The sequence below is a fragment of the Gekko japonicus genome, unplaced genomic scaffold (genome assembly GCF_001447785.1).
Source record: "Gekko japonicus isolate JY-2015 unplaced genomic scaffold, Gekko_japonicus_V1.1 scaffold3173, whole genome shotgun sequence".
Taxonomy (NCBI): domain Eukaryota; kingdom Metazoa; phylum Chordata; class Lepidosauria; order Squamata; family Gekkonidae; genus Gekko; species Gekko japonicus.
In genome coordinates, this window is record NW_015163184.1 from 74,669 (window position 1) to 89,683 (window position 15,015).

Here is a 15,015-nt window from a genome sequence, read left to right on the forward strand (position 1 = left end):
CTGAGAGATCTCTGACAGAAACTGCTCTTTTTCAAGAACAGCTCTTATCAGAACTACGGCTTGCCCAAGGTCATCCAGCAGGTGCAAGTGGAGGAGTGGGGAATCAAACCCGCCTCTCCCAGATTAGAGTCCGCGCTCTTAACCACTACACCAAACTGGCTCTCTGTGCAAAGGGCCCTTGTGGGGAGGGATACTGGCTAGTTCTCTTTTTTAAAAAAAAAACAAAAAACAGTGTCTTGAAAGTCCATAGGCTATTAGTTCAGCCCAGACAAAAAGAAAGGTGTGAGGAATGAGGTGTGCCTGTCTGTAGAAGACATTTGGGCCCAAGGCTTTTAAAAGGGGGCCTGGATGGGTCTAATCCCCTGATAATTTTGGGCACCAATGCACCTTGGGTCAGTCACAAGTTCTTTCAGAGCTGTTCTCCCAAGGGCAGTTTCTGTCAGAGCTCTCTCAGCCCCACCGGCCTCCCAGGGTGTCTGTTGTGGGGCGGGGGAGGGATTGCAAACCTCTCTCCTTCGGGTAGTGAAGGGCAGGGTATAAATCCAATCTCTTCTTCTCTCTGCACATGCTCAGAAAGCCGCCTCTCTCTTTTTTGCCCTGGAAGCCACCGGTTTCCTTTCCTCCTTCCTCGCCCTTCTTGGACGAAGCAAGAGGCCAGGCACTCCTTGTTTGCGTGGATGGATTTTTTTTTTTGGGGGGGGTTTAAAGGTAAAGGTTCCCTTGCTCGAAAGCCAGTCGAGTCCGACTCTAGGGTTGCGGCGCTCATCTCCGTTTCCAAGCCGAAGAGCCAGCGCTGTCTGAAGACGTGGCATGACTAAACACCAAGGCGCACGGAACGCTGTTCCCTTCCCGAAGTGGTCCCTATTTATCTACTTGCAATTTCTTGCTTTCGAAGGGCTAGGTTGGCAGGAGCTGGAACTAGAGACGTCATGCAGCACACTCGGGTCTCGAACTGCTGAACTACCGACCTTCCGCAGCCTGCAGTTCAGCGTCTTAAGCACTTGAGCCACCGGACACGTCAAACTGCCCATGCCCTCCTCCCCCTTCAACTAAACCACGAGAGACAGGGAAGGAAGCACTCTGTGCATGCTCAGAAAAGCGCCGCCGGCTCTTCATCGGGGGAAACAGAGCGGGGCTTTCCCCCTTCCCCTCGAGCCCCCGGCGGCGCTCTGCACATGCCCAGAACCTCCTCCTCCTCCTCCTCCTCCTCTCCGCCTCCTCCTTCAGTCCGGGGGAGGAGGCGGAGGCGGAGGCGGCGGAGGAGGCGGCTCCGGCGGCTCAGCTGATGCAAGCGGGCCGGCCTCCGGCAGCGCTTATAAATACGGGGCCGGGCGAGAGGGCGCCGCGGATCCTCCCTTCTCGTCCCTTCTAGCGGCCGCCGGAGCTGGCCGGGCCTTTCCATCAGCAGTGGCGGCAGCACTGCGAAGCCCGGGCAGGGTAAGACGCGGGGGTGGGCACCGGGCACCCGGCATCATCATCCCCCTTTCCCCCCAGCCCGGGTTTGGAACGCCTCGCGGGGCACAGAACGCGGACGGAGGCCCGATCCGGCGCCTCGTTGCGCGTGTGTGCGTTTTGCAAAGGGGTAGGTTTGCGGGGGGGGGTGTGTGATCCCCCTCCGCTTTTCGGTTTTGCAAGGGCTGGTTTTTCTAGTCCTTGCTTGCTCAGGACGGTGTGTGTGTGTGTGTGTGTGTGTGTGTGTTACGGTGCAGAGGGGGGCGGTGCGGAGCAACCCTTAACAACCCCCCCCTCCGCGGTGGATATGGGGGGGGGATAAACTCACCGCCGTTACAACAAATGTCTGCAATCCGGGCGCGTTGCAAGCGCTGCTGCTTGCTGTTTGGGGGGGGGGGGTTTGTGATGGAAGAGGGGGTCCGATGCTCCCTCCCTCCAATCGTGTGTGTCTTGTTTCCTTCCCCCCCCCATACGCATGCAATAATAAGAAACGAGTTTGGGGGGGGAGGCGATGCGTGCGCCCCCCCTAAACCAGGCATGCATCAGGGTAGGGGGAAAGGTTTCTTCCCCCTTCTTGGAATTAACGGGGATGGATTGCAAAACGCCCCCCCCCACCGCGAAAGGATATCTGCAATGCAGTCCCCCCCCCATATTGCAGGTTTGAGAATTGGGGGGGGGAGAGGCGGACCTTGCAAACTTTGGATTCCTTTTTGCAAGGCTCAGATCTCGTCTTTCTCCGGCGTCAAAATATTTTGCGCGTGAGTCGCTTTGTAGGGGGGTGGGGGTGGGGGTGGGAATTTCCCACGGCCACCGCTTTGATCTTCAGCACCCAGTTTTGCCAAAAAAAAAAGTATGTTCGGCGGTGGCTTTGTGTGCGCTTGTGGCTCCACAGTGCACGCCCCCTTCTGCTTCTGCAAGACTTAAATGGATTCAGACGTGGCGGTGTGCAAAGAGTTGCGAGCTGCGTTGGAAAAAGACAACCCGTGACGCTCCCCTCTTTATCGCCCCCACTGCAGTAATGCACAAAGAATTCCCCCCTCCCTTCCTCCACCGAACAAAATCTAATTTTCTTCATAATAAATTTAGAGTCCAGTAGTGGCCCCTTTAAGACCACCAAAGGTTGATTCAAGGTACCAGCTTTCCTGTGCAGGCACACTGGATCTATCTTCATGGGGCTGAAAGGGAGACCAGAAGTGTGAATATGTACACTGGAGGGCTCTTTATTTTATTTTTGAAAAATACGGTTATTGACAAAAGGGGACTCTGCCTAGGCCAAGGAACTCAGTCTTTTTCTCACTGTGTCCTTGCCTTGATATATACATATAGATACGTGTATTTATTTTTGCAAATTCTCAAGCTGCCCCCCATTTATTTATTTTTTGCAAAAGTGATGCGGATAAATTGGGGAGGGGTGTCTTATCCCGCTCCATTCCGGTTTTTCTCTGCCCTGTCTTCATTTCAGAAGTCCGGGATTCCCTCTTCGTTTCAGGTTTTAGATTTTTCCCAAGCTGCTTTGTGCATCCAGAGTTTTGTCTTCCGGCGTAACTAATCTCTCTCCCTTCTGTTCCCCCCCCTCTCTCTTTATAGGGGTCTCCAGCATCAGCTCTGGATTAGCTCCAATTTCCCCCCCTTCTTCCTTTCTTTTATTTAATACCACCCACCTCCATTTTTGAACCCCCCCTTTTTAAAACACTCCTTCCTGAATTTTAAATTCCCAAAATGGTGCAGAAGAAGACGGCCGAGCTGCAAGGTTTCCATCGCTCTTTCAGGGTAAGTCCGTTTATATTTGGAATCAAAGATGCCGTGGGGGGGTACCTTCTACCTCTAGCTTTTTTTGCTACCAAAGTTGTTATTGACACTGCAGTGCACAACACCTCGATAATTTGCTATTCTATCTGTGTATTGTTATACGCCTTCAAAAGTTTTTATGCTTGTAATGTTAATGATTTTACTGAGACGCCAATAAACTTTATTGTACAAAAAGAAAGTTGCGGTGGGGGCTCTCAGCGGTGTTCAAGCGTCTCTTCGGAGGAAGGCTTAGGTTCCGTTCGGGCTCAGAACTCAGTTGGGGGGAAATTCCTGCTTCAGCCTTTCCTTCTCTGTGAAACAGAAGTTGCGAGTGAGTTTTGTTTCCTGCTTTTAAATTGTAGAAAGGAAACCCAGCAGCGCCTGCAGCTGGTTGGTTCGGGGCGTGCACATCAGGCGGGGTGTGAGGCAGAAGGGGTTGGCGGTGGTGGAAATTATTTTGGCAGGGAGGCTTATTCCCGGAGCATTTGCTCCCGTCCAGATCTGCGCGCAGTTGCATCATCCTGACATCTAGGATTCGAGGGAAATCCCAGCCCTCCTCCGTGAAGTGCAAAAAATTGAAGGGTACAGTTCTTGGCCGTTGATGTGCCTCCTGTTTCACAGGAACACCAAGAAGGAACCCCGTTCCTCCTCCGGGGAGCAAACATGCATTCTAGGATGTGACACCCTGGAACGTAGTTAGCTCTGACTGGGGAAGCCCCTGGTTCAGATCTCCCCACTGGCCCAAACTGGCCTCTGTGACAGAGCCTCAATCAGGATGACACAGATACGGGGCGTGGCAGGAGGAATTCTGCTTGTTTACTTTGTTTATACCCTGCCTTTCTTCGCGGTGGACCTTACGTTGTTCCCTTCACCTCCATTTAAGTCCAGGCCAACAGCCCTGTGAGGTAGGCTAGGCTGAGAGTGGGACTGGCTCCAGGTCCCCCAGCAGAGCTTCCAAGGCAGAGTCGAGGTTTCGAGTTTGAGTCTCCCAGACCGTCGTCTCACATGCCAGTCGCTACAGACCCGTGGCCGGGTTGAGGGTGGCTGGCCCAGACCGGCTTCCCAGTTACGAGGCGCTCCTTTGTATGTTCCTCTTGTGGCTGCGAGACAAACTTTATGAGCTTAAGATTCAAGTTCAGTCGCTTCTTAGAGGCAAACAAGATTTTCAAGGTGTTAGTTTTTGAGAGACAAAGCTCCTTGGGTCAGGGACCTCTCGAAAGCGCATGAGCCTAAATATCTGGCTGGCTACCGGGTTCGAATCTGGCTCCTCTACTGAAGATCATCAACACGGCTGCTATCTTCTGAAACTATTTACAAAATCTGTGTCTTAAAAATCCTTCAAGGGGGATGGGTGTGCCTGACGCCTGGAAGCACACCTGGGCGAGGGGACTCACCTGGATGCTTAGAGAGAGGGAGGGACTAAGCTCTGCATCTGGGCGAGCTTTGGTTTCCCTGCACGAATCACTGGCTGATTGTGGTGTCGTCTCCCTTCCCGCCCAGGTGAGATGGAAGGGGCTAGAAACTTGTGAAACTGGGTGCAGAATTTGGCTTACTGAGGATCCCAAGGGGTATGTGTGTCTGTGAGAGAGAGCTCACGTCGAGTCCAGTAGTGTTGTTTTCTGGAATCCGACCTTTTGAGAGTCAAAACTTCCTTTGTCAGGTACAAGTAGGAACGGAGAGCCCAGAGTCCTTGTATCCCGCTCAGAACGTCCTTGTATCCCACTCCCTGCAAGGAAGGGAGCCAAGATTCAAAGATGCCGTGTAAAATGGTCCGCATCGCAGGGGGGGTTTTAACCACGCTTTCAGGACTTACGGATGCAAAGAGTTGTATGGATGCAAAGAGTTGTATGGTAAATTCCAAAGGGCAGTGATGGAATAAGGTTGGAGTTGGGCTTCAGGGCTTCTGCTTATGGGCTCTTTCACACACACTAAATAACAGACTTTTGATCCACTTCCAGTCCACTTTGCGACTGGATTTTGCTGTGTGAAACGGCAAAATCCCACTTGCCAACGGTTGCTGAAGTGGATGGCAACTGCAGCATTTAGCATGTGTGAAAGCGGCCTGTTGTTTGTGCCTTCCCAGGTGGAATTCAGAACAGTAAAACGGCAGACAAACTGAAGCCAAGTCAACGTTTCTCCCTGCCTCCCCCCTTCCCGAAACACCATGTTGAATTTGAGCTCTGTAGCAACTAAGCTGCGTTTGGCCTGGAGTAATACTGTTAGATCTCACCGCCTGCCGAACTGCAATTTTCGTGGGGCCCGTTTATCGGAATCGTCGGCTTTATACGGTTCGGGATTAGAAGGAGAAGGAAACCGCGTCGGAGTTTTGCCCTGTCGGGTTGTCTCCAGTGGCAGTTGCCTTGGAAGGGGAACAGTGGTCCCAGCTGCAGCGAGCGCCCTCTGCCTCTCCCGCTCTTCTCACGGCCCCCCTGTGTGCCCATTTTACAGGTGGGATAACTGCGGAGCGTCTTGGCTGACGCGGAGCCTGAGAAAGGGTGTCTCGCCTCCGAGGCCGCAGCTGAGAATGTCGCTCCACCCAGTTGTGGGCCCTTTGTCGGAGTTTTGCCCTGTCGAGTTGTCTCCAGTGGCAATTGGAGGGGACTAGTGGTCCCAGATGCAGCAAGCGCCCCCTGCCTCTCCCGCTCTTCTCACGGGCCCCCTGTGTGCCCATTTTACAGGTGGGATAACTGAGTCTGCGGAGCATCTTGGCTGACGCGGAGCCTGAGAAAGGGTGTCTCGCCTCCGAGGCCGCAGCTGAGAATGTCGCTCCACCCAGTTGTGGGCCCTTCCCAGTGTGTTAATTCCTCTCCCCAGAGGGCTGCCTGTGTACTCAGAAATCACAGGGTCGGTCCCGTGATCTGCCTTTCTTTCCCGTCTGTCTGGTGATCGCATCCTGTTGCCGATGGCGGCTCCTAATTATGGGATGTCGTCGTCCTACTTGGGAGTTCCTGGGAGCGCGTGGGGGCCGGCCCTGCCAGGCACCGAGCCAGACTCGTCGATCCAGTTCTGACTCTTAACTAGACGTTGTTATGGCTTGCGCGGTTAAGGTTTGCCCCGGGGACTCGGGGCCCTGCGGCCTAGAGGCTGTGGGCGTGGCGTGGCTCAGTCCTGGCTCGATGCAGGCGGAATCCATCCTGGTTACGTGGAACGAAAGAGTCCAGGCAGACAGGCAGTCTGGGTAGAATATTTCGTGGCATTCGGAGGTTGTGAATTGGTCCGGGCTAGGTTTTTCCGACCGTCGTACTGCCTTCAACCTGAACAGTCCTGGGAAAGCTTGCTTTGTTCGACACTTACCCTACCTCCCGAAGTTTCTAGTCCTTATGGTGGCAAGCGCTGAAGATACTCCCTTCGTGCCCATTGCAGTGTGTGTGTGGGCAAGGGGGAAGTGTACTTTGGTGCTCTCAGCAAGAGGATTTGGGGTTGTTGTTATTATTTGAATTCATAGACCACCCTTCCCCGAAGGGCTTAGGACGGTGAACAACAGGTTAAAATATACAATAAATTAATTACAAATTGCCAATGACGACAGTGATATTAATCGATGACTTGAAGTGCCATTTCCTTCCTCCACTGGGCAGATCCGGGACTGGTCATGGAGGAGGCCACAGTGAAAGCCATAATGTAGGCCGTTGCTGTCCTTAACTGTAGGCCTGGCGGAACATCTGTTTTACACGCCCTGCGGAACTGAGCTAGGTCCCGCAGGGGCGCGCGTGTCACCAGGTAGAGAGTTCCACCAGGCCGGAGCCAAGGCCGAAATGGCCCTGACTCTAGTTGAGGACAGCCAGACATCTCTTGGGCTAGGGGCCACCAGCAGGTTTTGGTATTCCCAACGCAAGGCTCTTCGGGGAACATACCGGGTGGCCCTTTCAGTTTGCGCAAAGGTATTTGCGCAATTTGTACCCCACCTTTCCTTCCAACGGTCGCTAAGGCGCCCAACAGTGTAGACCTGCCTGTGGACGGCTGGATCCTGCTACTGTTTCCTGCCTGGTGGCTTAAATCAGGATTGTGGGTGTCTGCTGTGTAGCGTTCAGCTTGTCCTGCCTGGCCTCGATTATTTTTGTGTCACTCGACGTGGGGAATGTTCGGCGGGTTGGTTTTGTTTGTCACGTGTCAAAACTTGGAGCTGATAGTTAGGGTTAGTGCCCCTGGGGGGTGGTTGTGGGGTGTCTCTTGCTCTGTGGTCTTAGCGTGATTAATAGACCACCGTGATCTGAGACTGGGTCCTACCAAGCAGTGTTCTCTCTCAGCTGAGTCATTGTGAGCTAGCTCACAGGTTTTTAGCCTCCGGCTCGCACGTTTTTCTCTCCGCTCAGGAAGGAGGGCTCCAGAGCGAACTAATTCATACGGCAGCCAAATCGCTCGCTCGCGACTTCAATGCTGGTAGTTCACAAAGTAGAATTTTTGCTCACAGCTTAGAGGGAGCATTGCTCACAGGGTTCCTGGAACTGTGTATGGTCAAGGCAATATTGGGGTTTGCGGTTGGCAGCGATGAGAAATCTTTGGCTTACTGTAAATGCCCGGAGACTGGCCTTTAGTGTTTGGCCGATAGAGCGGGACATAAGAACATAAGGAGAGCCCTGCTGGATCGGACCAGTGGTCCACCTAGTCCACCATCCTGTCTCACACAGGGGCCAACCAGTTCCTCTGGAGGGCCAACAACAAGGCAGAGAGGCCGAGGCCTTCCCCTGATAAGAACATGAGAAGAGCCCTGCTGGATCAGACCAGTGAGGGTCCCTCTAGTCCAGCATCCTGTCTCACACAGTGGCCAGCCAGTTCCTCTGGAGGGCCAACAACAGGGCATAGAGACCGAGGCCTTCCCCTGATGTTGCCTCCTGGCTCTGGGATTCAGAGGTTCAAGTGCCTCTGAATGTGGAGGTTCTCCTCAGTCACCATGGCTAGTAGCCATTGATACACTCCATGAATCTCTCTCAACCCCTTTTTAAAGCCATCTGTGCCTGTGGCCGTCACAACATCCTCTGGCAGTGAAGTCCACATTTAGTCACTCACTGGAGTACCTTCTGTCTGTGCCATTTTCAGTCTTAAATGCTCTACCCCACACCTCCGTGCACCAGCGGCTAATTCCGTTTTGAGATTGGCCTCTGTCGGCGTGCCTCGGGGCAAAGGTCGCACTGAACCCAACAACAGCCCTGTGAGGCAGGCTGCCTGTCTCAGCATTGCTCAGTGACTTTCGTGGCTCTGGGAGGATTTGAACCTGCGTCTCCTCGGCCCAAGTCTTTTTGGGTGGGAGTGCTCTCGCTCCAGAACTGTATGTGGACCGTGCTGGGGGTGCGTGTGTTTGCCTTCCAACTCTTCTTAATTTCTGAACTTACTTTTTTTTTTTTTGGCACAGAAAGCAAGCTTTTTGCCCAGCCTTCTCCCTGCTTGTGCCGTTACCAGTCTGTGTTGCATAAATTAAAGTCTCCTTTTATTTTTAGGGCTGGAGTCTGTTTGTTCATTTGAGTTGGGTTAGATGGTGAACCAATCCCCCCGCCCCCTTTTTGTTGCGGTAGGGATATGTTGATTGCTGCGGATTTCCCAGCTTGTATTTTTCCCAGAGGCGGTAGAATTGTTTTGGACACTTCACCTGGGAGTCTCTCAAAACCTTCGGCCCTTTTGGAAACCCATGAAACTTTTCTTTTTTTCCTTTGCGCTAAGATGCACTGAACTAGATGGCCCAAGCTTGCCACATCACCGAAGCTAAGCAGGGTCGGCCCAGTTTGGTGTCGTGGTTAAGTGCGCGGACTCTAATCTGGGAGAACCGGGTTTGATTCCCCACTCCTCCACTTGCACCTGGCTGGATGACCTTGGGCAAGCCGTAGGTCTGATAAGAGCTGCCCTTGAAAAAGAGCCGTTTCTGTCCAGAGCTCTCTCAGCCCCGCCCACGTCCCAGGGTGTCTGTTGTGGGGAGGGGAAGAGGAAGGAGTTTGTAAGCCGCTCTGAGACACCTTTGGGTAGTGAAGGGCGGGGTATAAATCCAGTCTCCTCTTCTTCTTCTTGGATGGGAGACCAGCAGGGAAGTCCGGAGTCTCTACACAAGTGGCAGGCGAAAGCAAACCGCCTCTGTTCTTCGCTTGCCTGGAAAACTCTACAGGGTCACTTTCCACCGCAAGATGCACAGTGAAATGCTTAAGCATATCCGGCATTGGTTTAGTTGTTCTAACCTTCTGGATTCTCGCATATGTGTAGAGCTCGGGAGCCAAAGCGGATCTATACACATATAGATGCAAATCTTGGGAAAAGATGAAGGGTCTCCCCCCCCCTCACGATTTGTATATAATCACACGAGAGAATCCCGTCGTAGGAGTCGATTAAACCTGGTGGGATGCTCTTGCATGTCTGAAATATTTGGCTGCGCCAAAACAAAGCGCTGAACTGGCTTTAAAATAACTCCCTCCTGTTGCAACCATCCCGAAAGCTCTTGTGTTTGTGTTGGGTGCATTACGGCTGGTCACTGGAGGCGGGGAAGTGAAGGGAGGGGCTCATGGGCCCCCCTTTTTGTTGAGTAGAAGTTCTTGGGTTTGTGGCCTCCTGACGTGTCGTTGGCCTTTTGGAAACTGTCGTTATCTTCTGGTGTGTGTGTGTGCGCTGGTGCAGCTAACTTGTACACAGCGCTAAGAGTGATGCAACTTCTGTTTGTACCTCGTGGTCTGGGTGCGAGGGTGGCGGTTGGGGGGGTGGACGCGGGGAGGGAGAGGAGCTTGGGCAGGCGGTGTTATGTAACTGTCTCTTAGGTGCCTGTCCTTGTGTGGCGTAAAACCAGAATGGGGTGTGTGTGTATTAAAGGGCAGGATTGAGTACGATTGGAAGCAGAGAAGGTGTGTGTGTGGGGGAGCTAGTGGAGAAAGTCCTTTTTTTTGTCCGTTTCAGAGAAAAGTTTTCCAGGAAAGGAGATCAATCCTGTGCGGTTGGAGAGGTGCGCAGTGCCGCATTGGGGAGAAATAGGGGCCGTTCCTTGGCTCTCCTAACTCAGGATTGTTTGGGGGCGGAAACCCCCGAAAGCTAGCTTTTTTTTATCCCTCTCCAGCTCATCAGAAGGACCAAAGAAACGTGGGTGGGAAGGGGGGGAATAAAATCTAAATGAAATCTGTACCGTTGTTTTTTCCCCCCTAACCAAGTTGGCCCGAGCATTTTTGCATTCCACGGCTGTCTGTCTTGGGGCGGCCCCTCCCTCCCAGAGCCCGCATTGTTCACAGCGCTGCCTCTTGATATATAATCCCTTCCTCCAAACCTCGCCCCCCCCATGCTCCTGTGCCCTCAGAGCAATGCATTCTGGGACAGGGGCCGAGTCTGCTAGCACAGCAAAGCCTGCCCTGTCAACATGCGTGGCGGGGGAAACGGGCATGAAATTTCTAGATCGGCTGGCTGGGGTGGAAGCCGTCTGATTGTGGTCCTGGCCTTGGCCGCCTTCCCAGGCTGGGTTGAAAAAAAAATACTGGGGGGGGGGCAGGCCCTGCTTCCACCCAAACAGCTTTTGTAACCAGTTGGAAGGCAGCTGAGGCGGGTGGAGGATAAACATTTGTCTCTTGGGTGCCCTGGACTGCTGATGCCCGTGCCTGTCCCTAGTTATTTCCTGGTGGGTGGGAGGTGGAGAAAGAGTGGGGAGGGTTTTTTTTTGCAGAGGATGGGACTGATGGGGGGGGTTAAAGTGACGGGTACGAATGCAATTTGGTGTGGTGGTTAAGTGCCCGGACTCTAATCTGGGAGAACTGGGTTTGATTCCCCACTCCTCCACGTGCAGCTGCTGGTGTGACCTTGGGTCAGTCATAAGTTCTCTCAGAGCTGTTCTCTCAAGGATAGTTCTCTCAGAGCTCTCTCAGCCCCACCGACCTCACAGGGTGTCTGTGGTGGGGAGGGGAGGGGAAGGGAAAAGAGTTTGTAAGCTGCTCTGAGACTCCGAGTGAAGGGTGGGGTATAAATCCAGTCTCTTTGTCGTCATCTTCGTGGCCTAGCCGAGATGGGAATTAGCAAGGGGAGTTTTCATTTCCAAGGCATGTGTGGAAGTTTTTTTTTGGGGGGGGGTTGTACCCAGGAGATCTTTAGAAGAGGGGGGCACAGCTCTTTGGTGAGCACAAGGCGCTTTCTACGGTTGTGCAAATAAATCATCCGAGTTTCCAGAAGCATGCATGCTTTTCTTCTTTTGCTGTCATGTTGCGGCCAACCTATGGCGACCCCCTTTCGGTTTTCAAGGCGACAGAGGCTGAGAAGTGGTTTGCCATTGTCTGTCTCTGCAGTGTGACCCTGGTATTCGTCAGTGGTCTCCTATCCAAATACTGAGCGTGGCCGAGGCAACTTTGCCTCCGAGGTCGGGCTTGCCTGGGCTTATCCACATCAGGCCAAGCACGCATCCTAGTACGCACTTACCCTGTAATGTGCGACCGATCTCGTTAAATAAGCCAGAGTGAGCACTTGATCTGTTTTTGATGTTTATGATGTCAAGGTATCAGCAGTCATGATGAGTTGTCTATTTGAGTGGTGTCAAACCTCCAAAGGAAGTTTAGAAAACTTATTGCGGGCCAAAAGTTAAAAACATAAGTGTACAAGTGAGTGTTTATTACAAAGACATATAAAAACCTAGTAGGGGCCCAAATAAAGCCTCATAAAATGTTCAAAGGTATAAATACACACAGAAAAAGACAGTGTATGACCTGGCGCGTTTCGGCTCACAAGAGCCTTCTTTAGAGGACAAATAGTGCAAAATACAACAAGCAACAGAGTCCCTGTAACACATGTAAGGCAATTAACAATAAATAAAATAGGACCAAAGTTGGTATGCTCCAATATGGAAGAAGAAGAAGAAGAGATTGGATTTATACCCCGCCCTTCGCTACCCAAAGGTGTCTCAGAGTGGCTTACAAACTCCTTTCCCTTCCCCTCCCCACAACAGACACCCTGTGAGGTAGGTGGGGCTGAGAGAACTCTTGACAGAAACTGCTCTTTTTCAAGAACAGCTGTGCCAGAGTTATGGCTTGCCCAAGGTCATCCAGCCAGGTGCAAGTGGAGGAGTGGGGAATCAAACCCGGTTCTCCCAGATTAGAATCCGCGCACTTAACCACGACACCAAACTGGAATTGAATGACACAACAAAAAGTTTCTATTTTAAGCCACAAGTATATCTGGCCTTGTGTCAGAGGTAGCTGACACGTGACCCCGCATGCAGACATCTAGTATATCAGGAAGCATAGGCCTGTGTTTTCTTGGGGGGAGGGTTGTATTTTTCATGTGTGCGTGAATGTGTGCACACCTGGAAGCCATGGCGACCTCTGGCGACGGACCCCTACTGGGGGCCTGGAAGATTTTCAGGGAGGTGGCTGAATAAAGCCTGCCCCCGCCTCCTGCCTCTGGTATGCCAAGGAGGTCTCCCATCCAAGTACTTGCCAGAGTCGGCCCTGCTTAGCTTCCGAGACCTGACAAGATCGAGCTCGCCTGGGTTATCCAGGTCAGGGCTGGTCTGTTGTTTTTCCCCCCTTGAGGTTCTGGTTTTCTACATTCAAGGGACCAGTGCTGATGAGAAATCTCCCCCACCCAACCCCGCCCATCTGAAGGGATAGAACCCTCCCTAGATCATCTCATGTGCTTTTGGGGACTGGGTGGTTCTGTTCTTGGCAACTCTTAACTTGTTTTTTTCTCTCTGTCTGCTCGGGGCAGCCCAGATCCGGCTGTTGTGCAAGCTTATCTCCAAGTGTCAGCTTTGGCCGTTCCCTGGCGTTGTCTGCCCCAATTAACTGGCCTCCGCCCGGCTCATTAGGGGCTGCTGGTTTTGGCCAGCTGGTGTGACGGCGTTCCAGCCGAATGCCCCATTTTTGGGAGACCGGCTTTGCAGGCTGCGGGTGAATCATTCCTCTCTAGGGCCTGGATACCAGCGAGTTTTCCTCCATCGCTCTCTTCCGGAGGATTCAATGGAGGGGGACCCGGTTTCCAAACCCCCTTTTAAGATTCCTGCATCAAAGCAGTCTACCCAAGTATCTCGTCCGCACATATATTGGTACGCGTTTTCTCTTTTAAAGTTCCCGTGCTGGTTACCTGCAGGCGTGTTCTGCTTGCCGTAGGCGACCTGCGGCGCATCACATAACGAGGCTGGCTTGAACCGGGCTTTTCTCTCCCCAGGCCATCCACACCCAGTTCTTGCAGTTGTGTGAGGGAAGGTCAGCAGTGGTCCTCGGGGGGGGGGGGGTTCCCCCAGGAAGCTGTCTTATACTGAATCAGACCCTTGGTCCATCAAAGTCAGTATTGACTCTGCAGACTGGCAATGGCTCCTCTGGGTCTTGGGTGCGGGTCATTAACAGCACCGGGTTTGATTCCCCACTCCACCACTTGCACCTGTTGGATGACCTTGGGCATGCCGTAGTTCTGATAAGAGCTGTTCTTGAAAAAAAGAGCAGTTTCTGTCAGAGCTCTCTCAGCCCCACCGACTTCACAGGGTGTCTGTTGTGGGGAGGGGAAGGGAAAGGAGTTTGTAAGCCGCTCTGAGACTCCCTTGGGTAGTGAAGGGCAGGGTATAAATCCAATCTCCTCCTCCTCCTCCTCGTCTTTGTCTTCTTCGTCTATGACCTGACCCTTTTAACTAGAGATGCCAGGGATTGAATTTGGGACCTGCGTGTCGAGCAGATGCTCTGCCACTAAGCCACAGAACTGTTTGTTGAGGTCAAATCCCAGCTTAGCCATTATGGTCTCTGGGTGACGTTGGGCCGGCCAGTGTCTGTCCGTCTTCCTCACTTCACAAGATTGTTGAGGGGATAAACCGAGAGGGGAGGGAGAAGCCTAGATACTGTAGAGGAACGGTGGGTAAGAAATGGAAAAGATCTCTCCTCCCCTGCTCTTTTTACTTTTGTTTCTCCAAACCTCTTTTGTCTGGGGCGAGGGGAGGGGGTCATTTCCTGCAGGAGCGCACAGGAGCGGAGCTCTGGCAGTAAAGAGCCCAGGGGACGGGCACATGCAACAAGCCCCACCCCCTGCTCCCAGCAGCCCTGGGCCATGAGGAGCACAAAGATCTGTGCATCCCTCCCTCATAGCGAGCAATCCAAAACAGCCCAGTGGAGCCTGAGTGGTGGGTGTTGCCTTCTGACACACTTCCGGTGGTGCCAGGGGATGTGGCATATGCAAATAAGTTATGCTAATGATTTATGCTAATGAGCTCCTGCACCTCTTCGTCTACAAAATGACCCCTGAGCGGGGGTGTCACCGTTTTGCTTGGATGTGGCAGGAAGTGTTGGTTCTCACGAACAGCTTTGGATTATTTTTAAACCATGTTTCTAATTCCAGCCCACATTTTATTTTTGTTTTGTTACCCTCTGGCTTAACGTCTCTCTCTCTCTCTCTCTTCCTCCTGGCAGGGCCAGAATCCATTTGACTTGGAGTTCTCCCAGTCGAATGACTTGGAATGTGTCTTCAGCTTCGAATGCCCAACCCGCCCCGGTGAGTCTGGTTTTGTGTCACTGGAACGTAAAACTGGACGGGAGGGAAGCGTTTTGGATCGAGTGCTTCCAAGTGGACTTTGTGGTAATGCCTAGCCCTGTTTGGTTTACAGAGGATGGGTCCTGAGACAAACTTGCCCCACAGTTAACATCGACATTCCCCCCCCCCCGCCGCCTTTGGAGGTGAGGTGGGCTGCCCCCACGGGCAGGGCCTTGACTGTTGCAGCCCCGTGTTTGCAAACTGTTACCTTGTCATCTTGTCAGACAGATGATACAGCCACACCACCCGAGCTCTTTTCTTAATTTTTGACCACCCCCGCTTTTTTCTTCATTTGTGGACACACACACACACACACACACCGAC

General features: G+C 52.7%; 1 protein-coding gene across 1 annotated transcript in view; it reads left to right on the forward strand.

Moving 5' to 3' along the window:
* Positions 1-1,356: 1,356 nt before the first annotated feature.
* The window catches only part of MKNK2 (MAP kinase interacting serine/threonine kinase 2), a 53,421-nt gene continuing 39,762 nt past the window's right edge, over positions 1,357-15,015 (forward strand). The window contains exons 1-3 of the mRNA XM_015407108.1: positions 1,357-1,437; positions 3,040-3,222; positions 14,571-14,652. Coding sequence (XP_015262594.1) covers positions 3,172-3,222; positions 14,571-14,652 — 133 coding nt within the window. The 5' untranslated portion in view covers positions 1,357-1,437; positions 3,040-3,171. The remainder of the gene's footprint in view (positions 1,438-3,039; positions 3,223-14,570; positions 14,653-15,015) is intronic.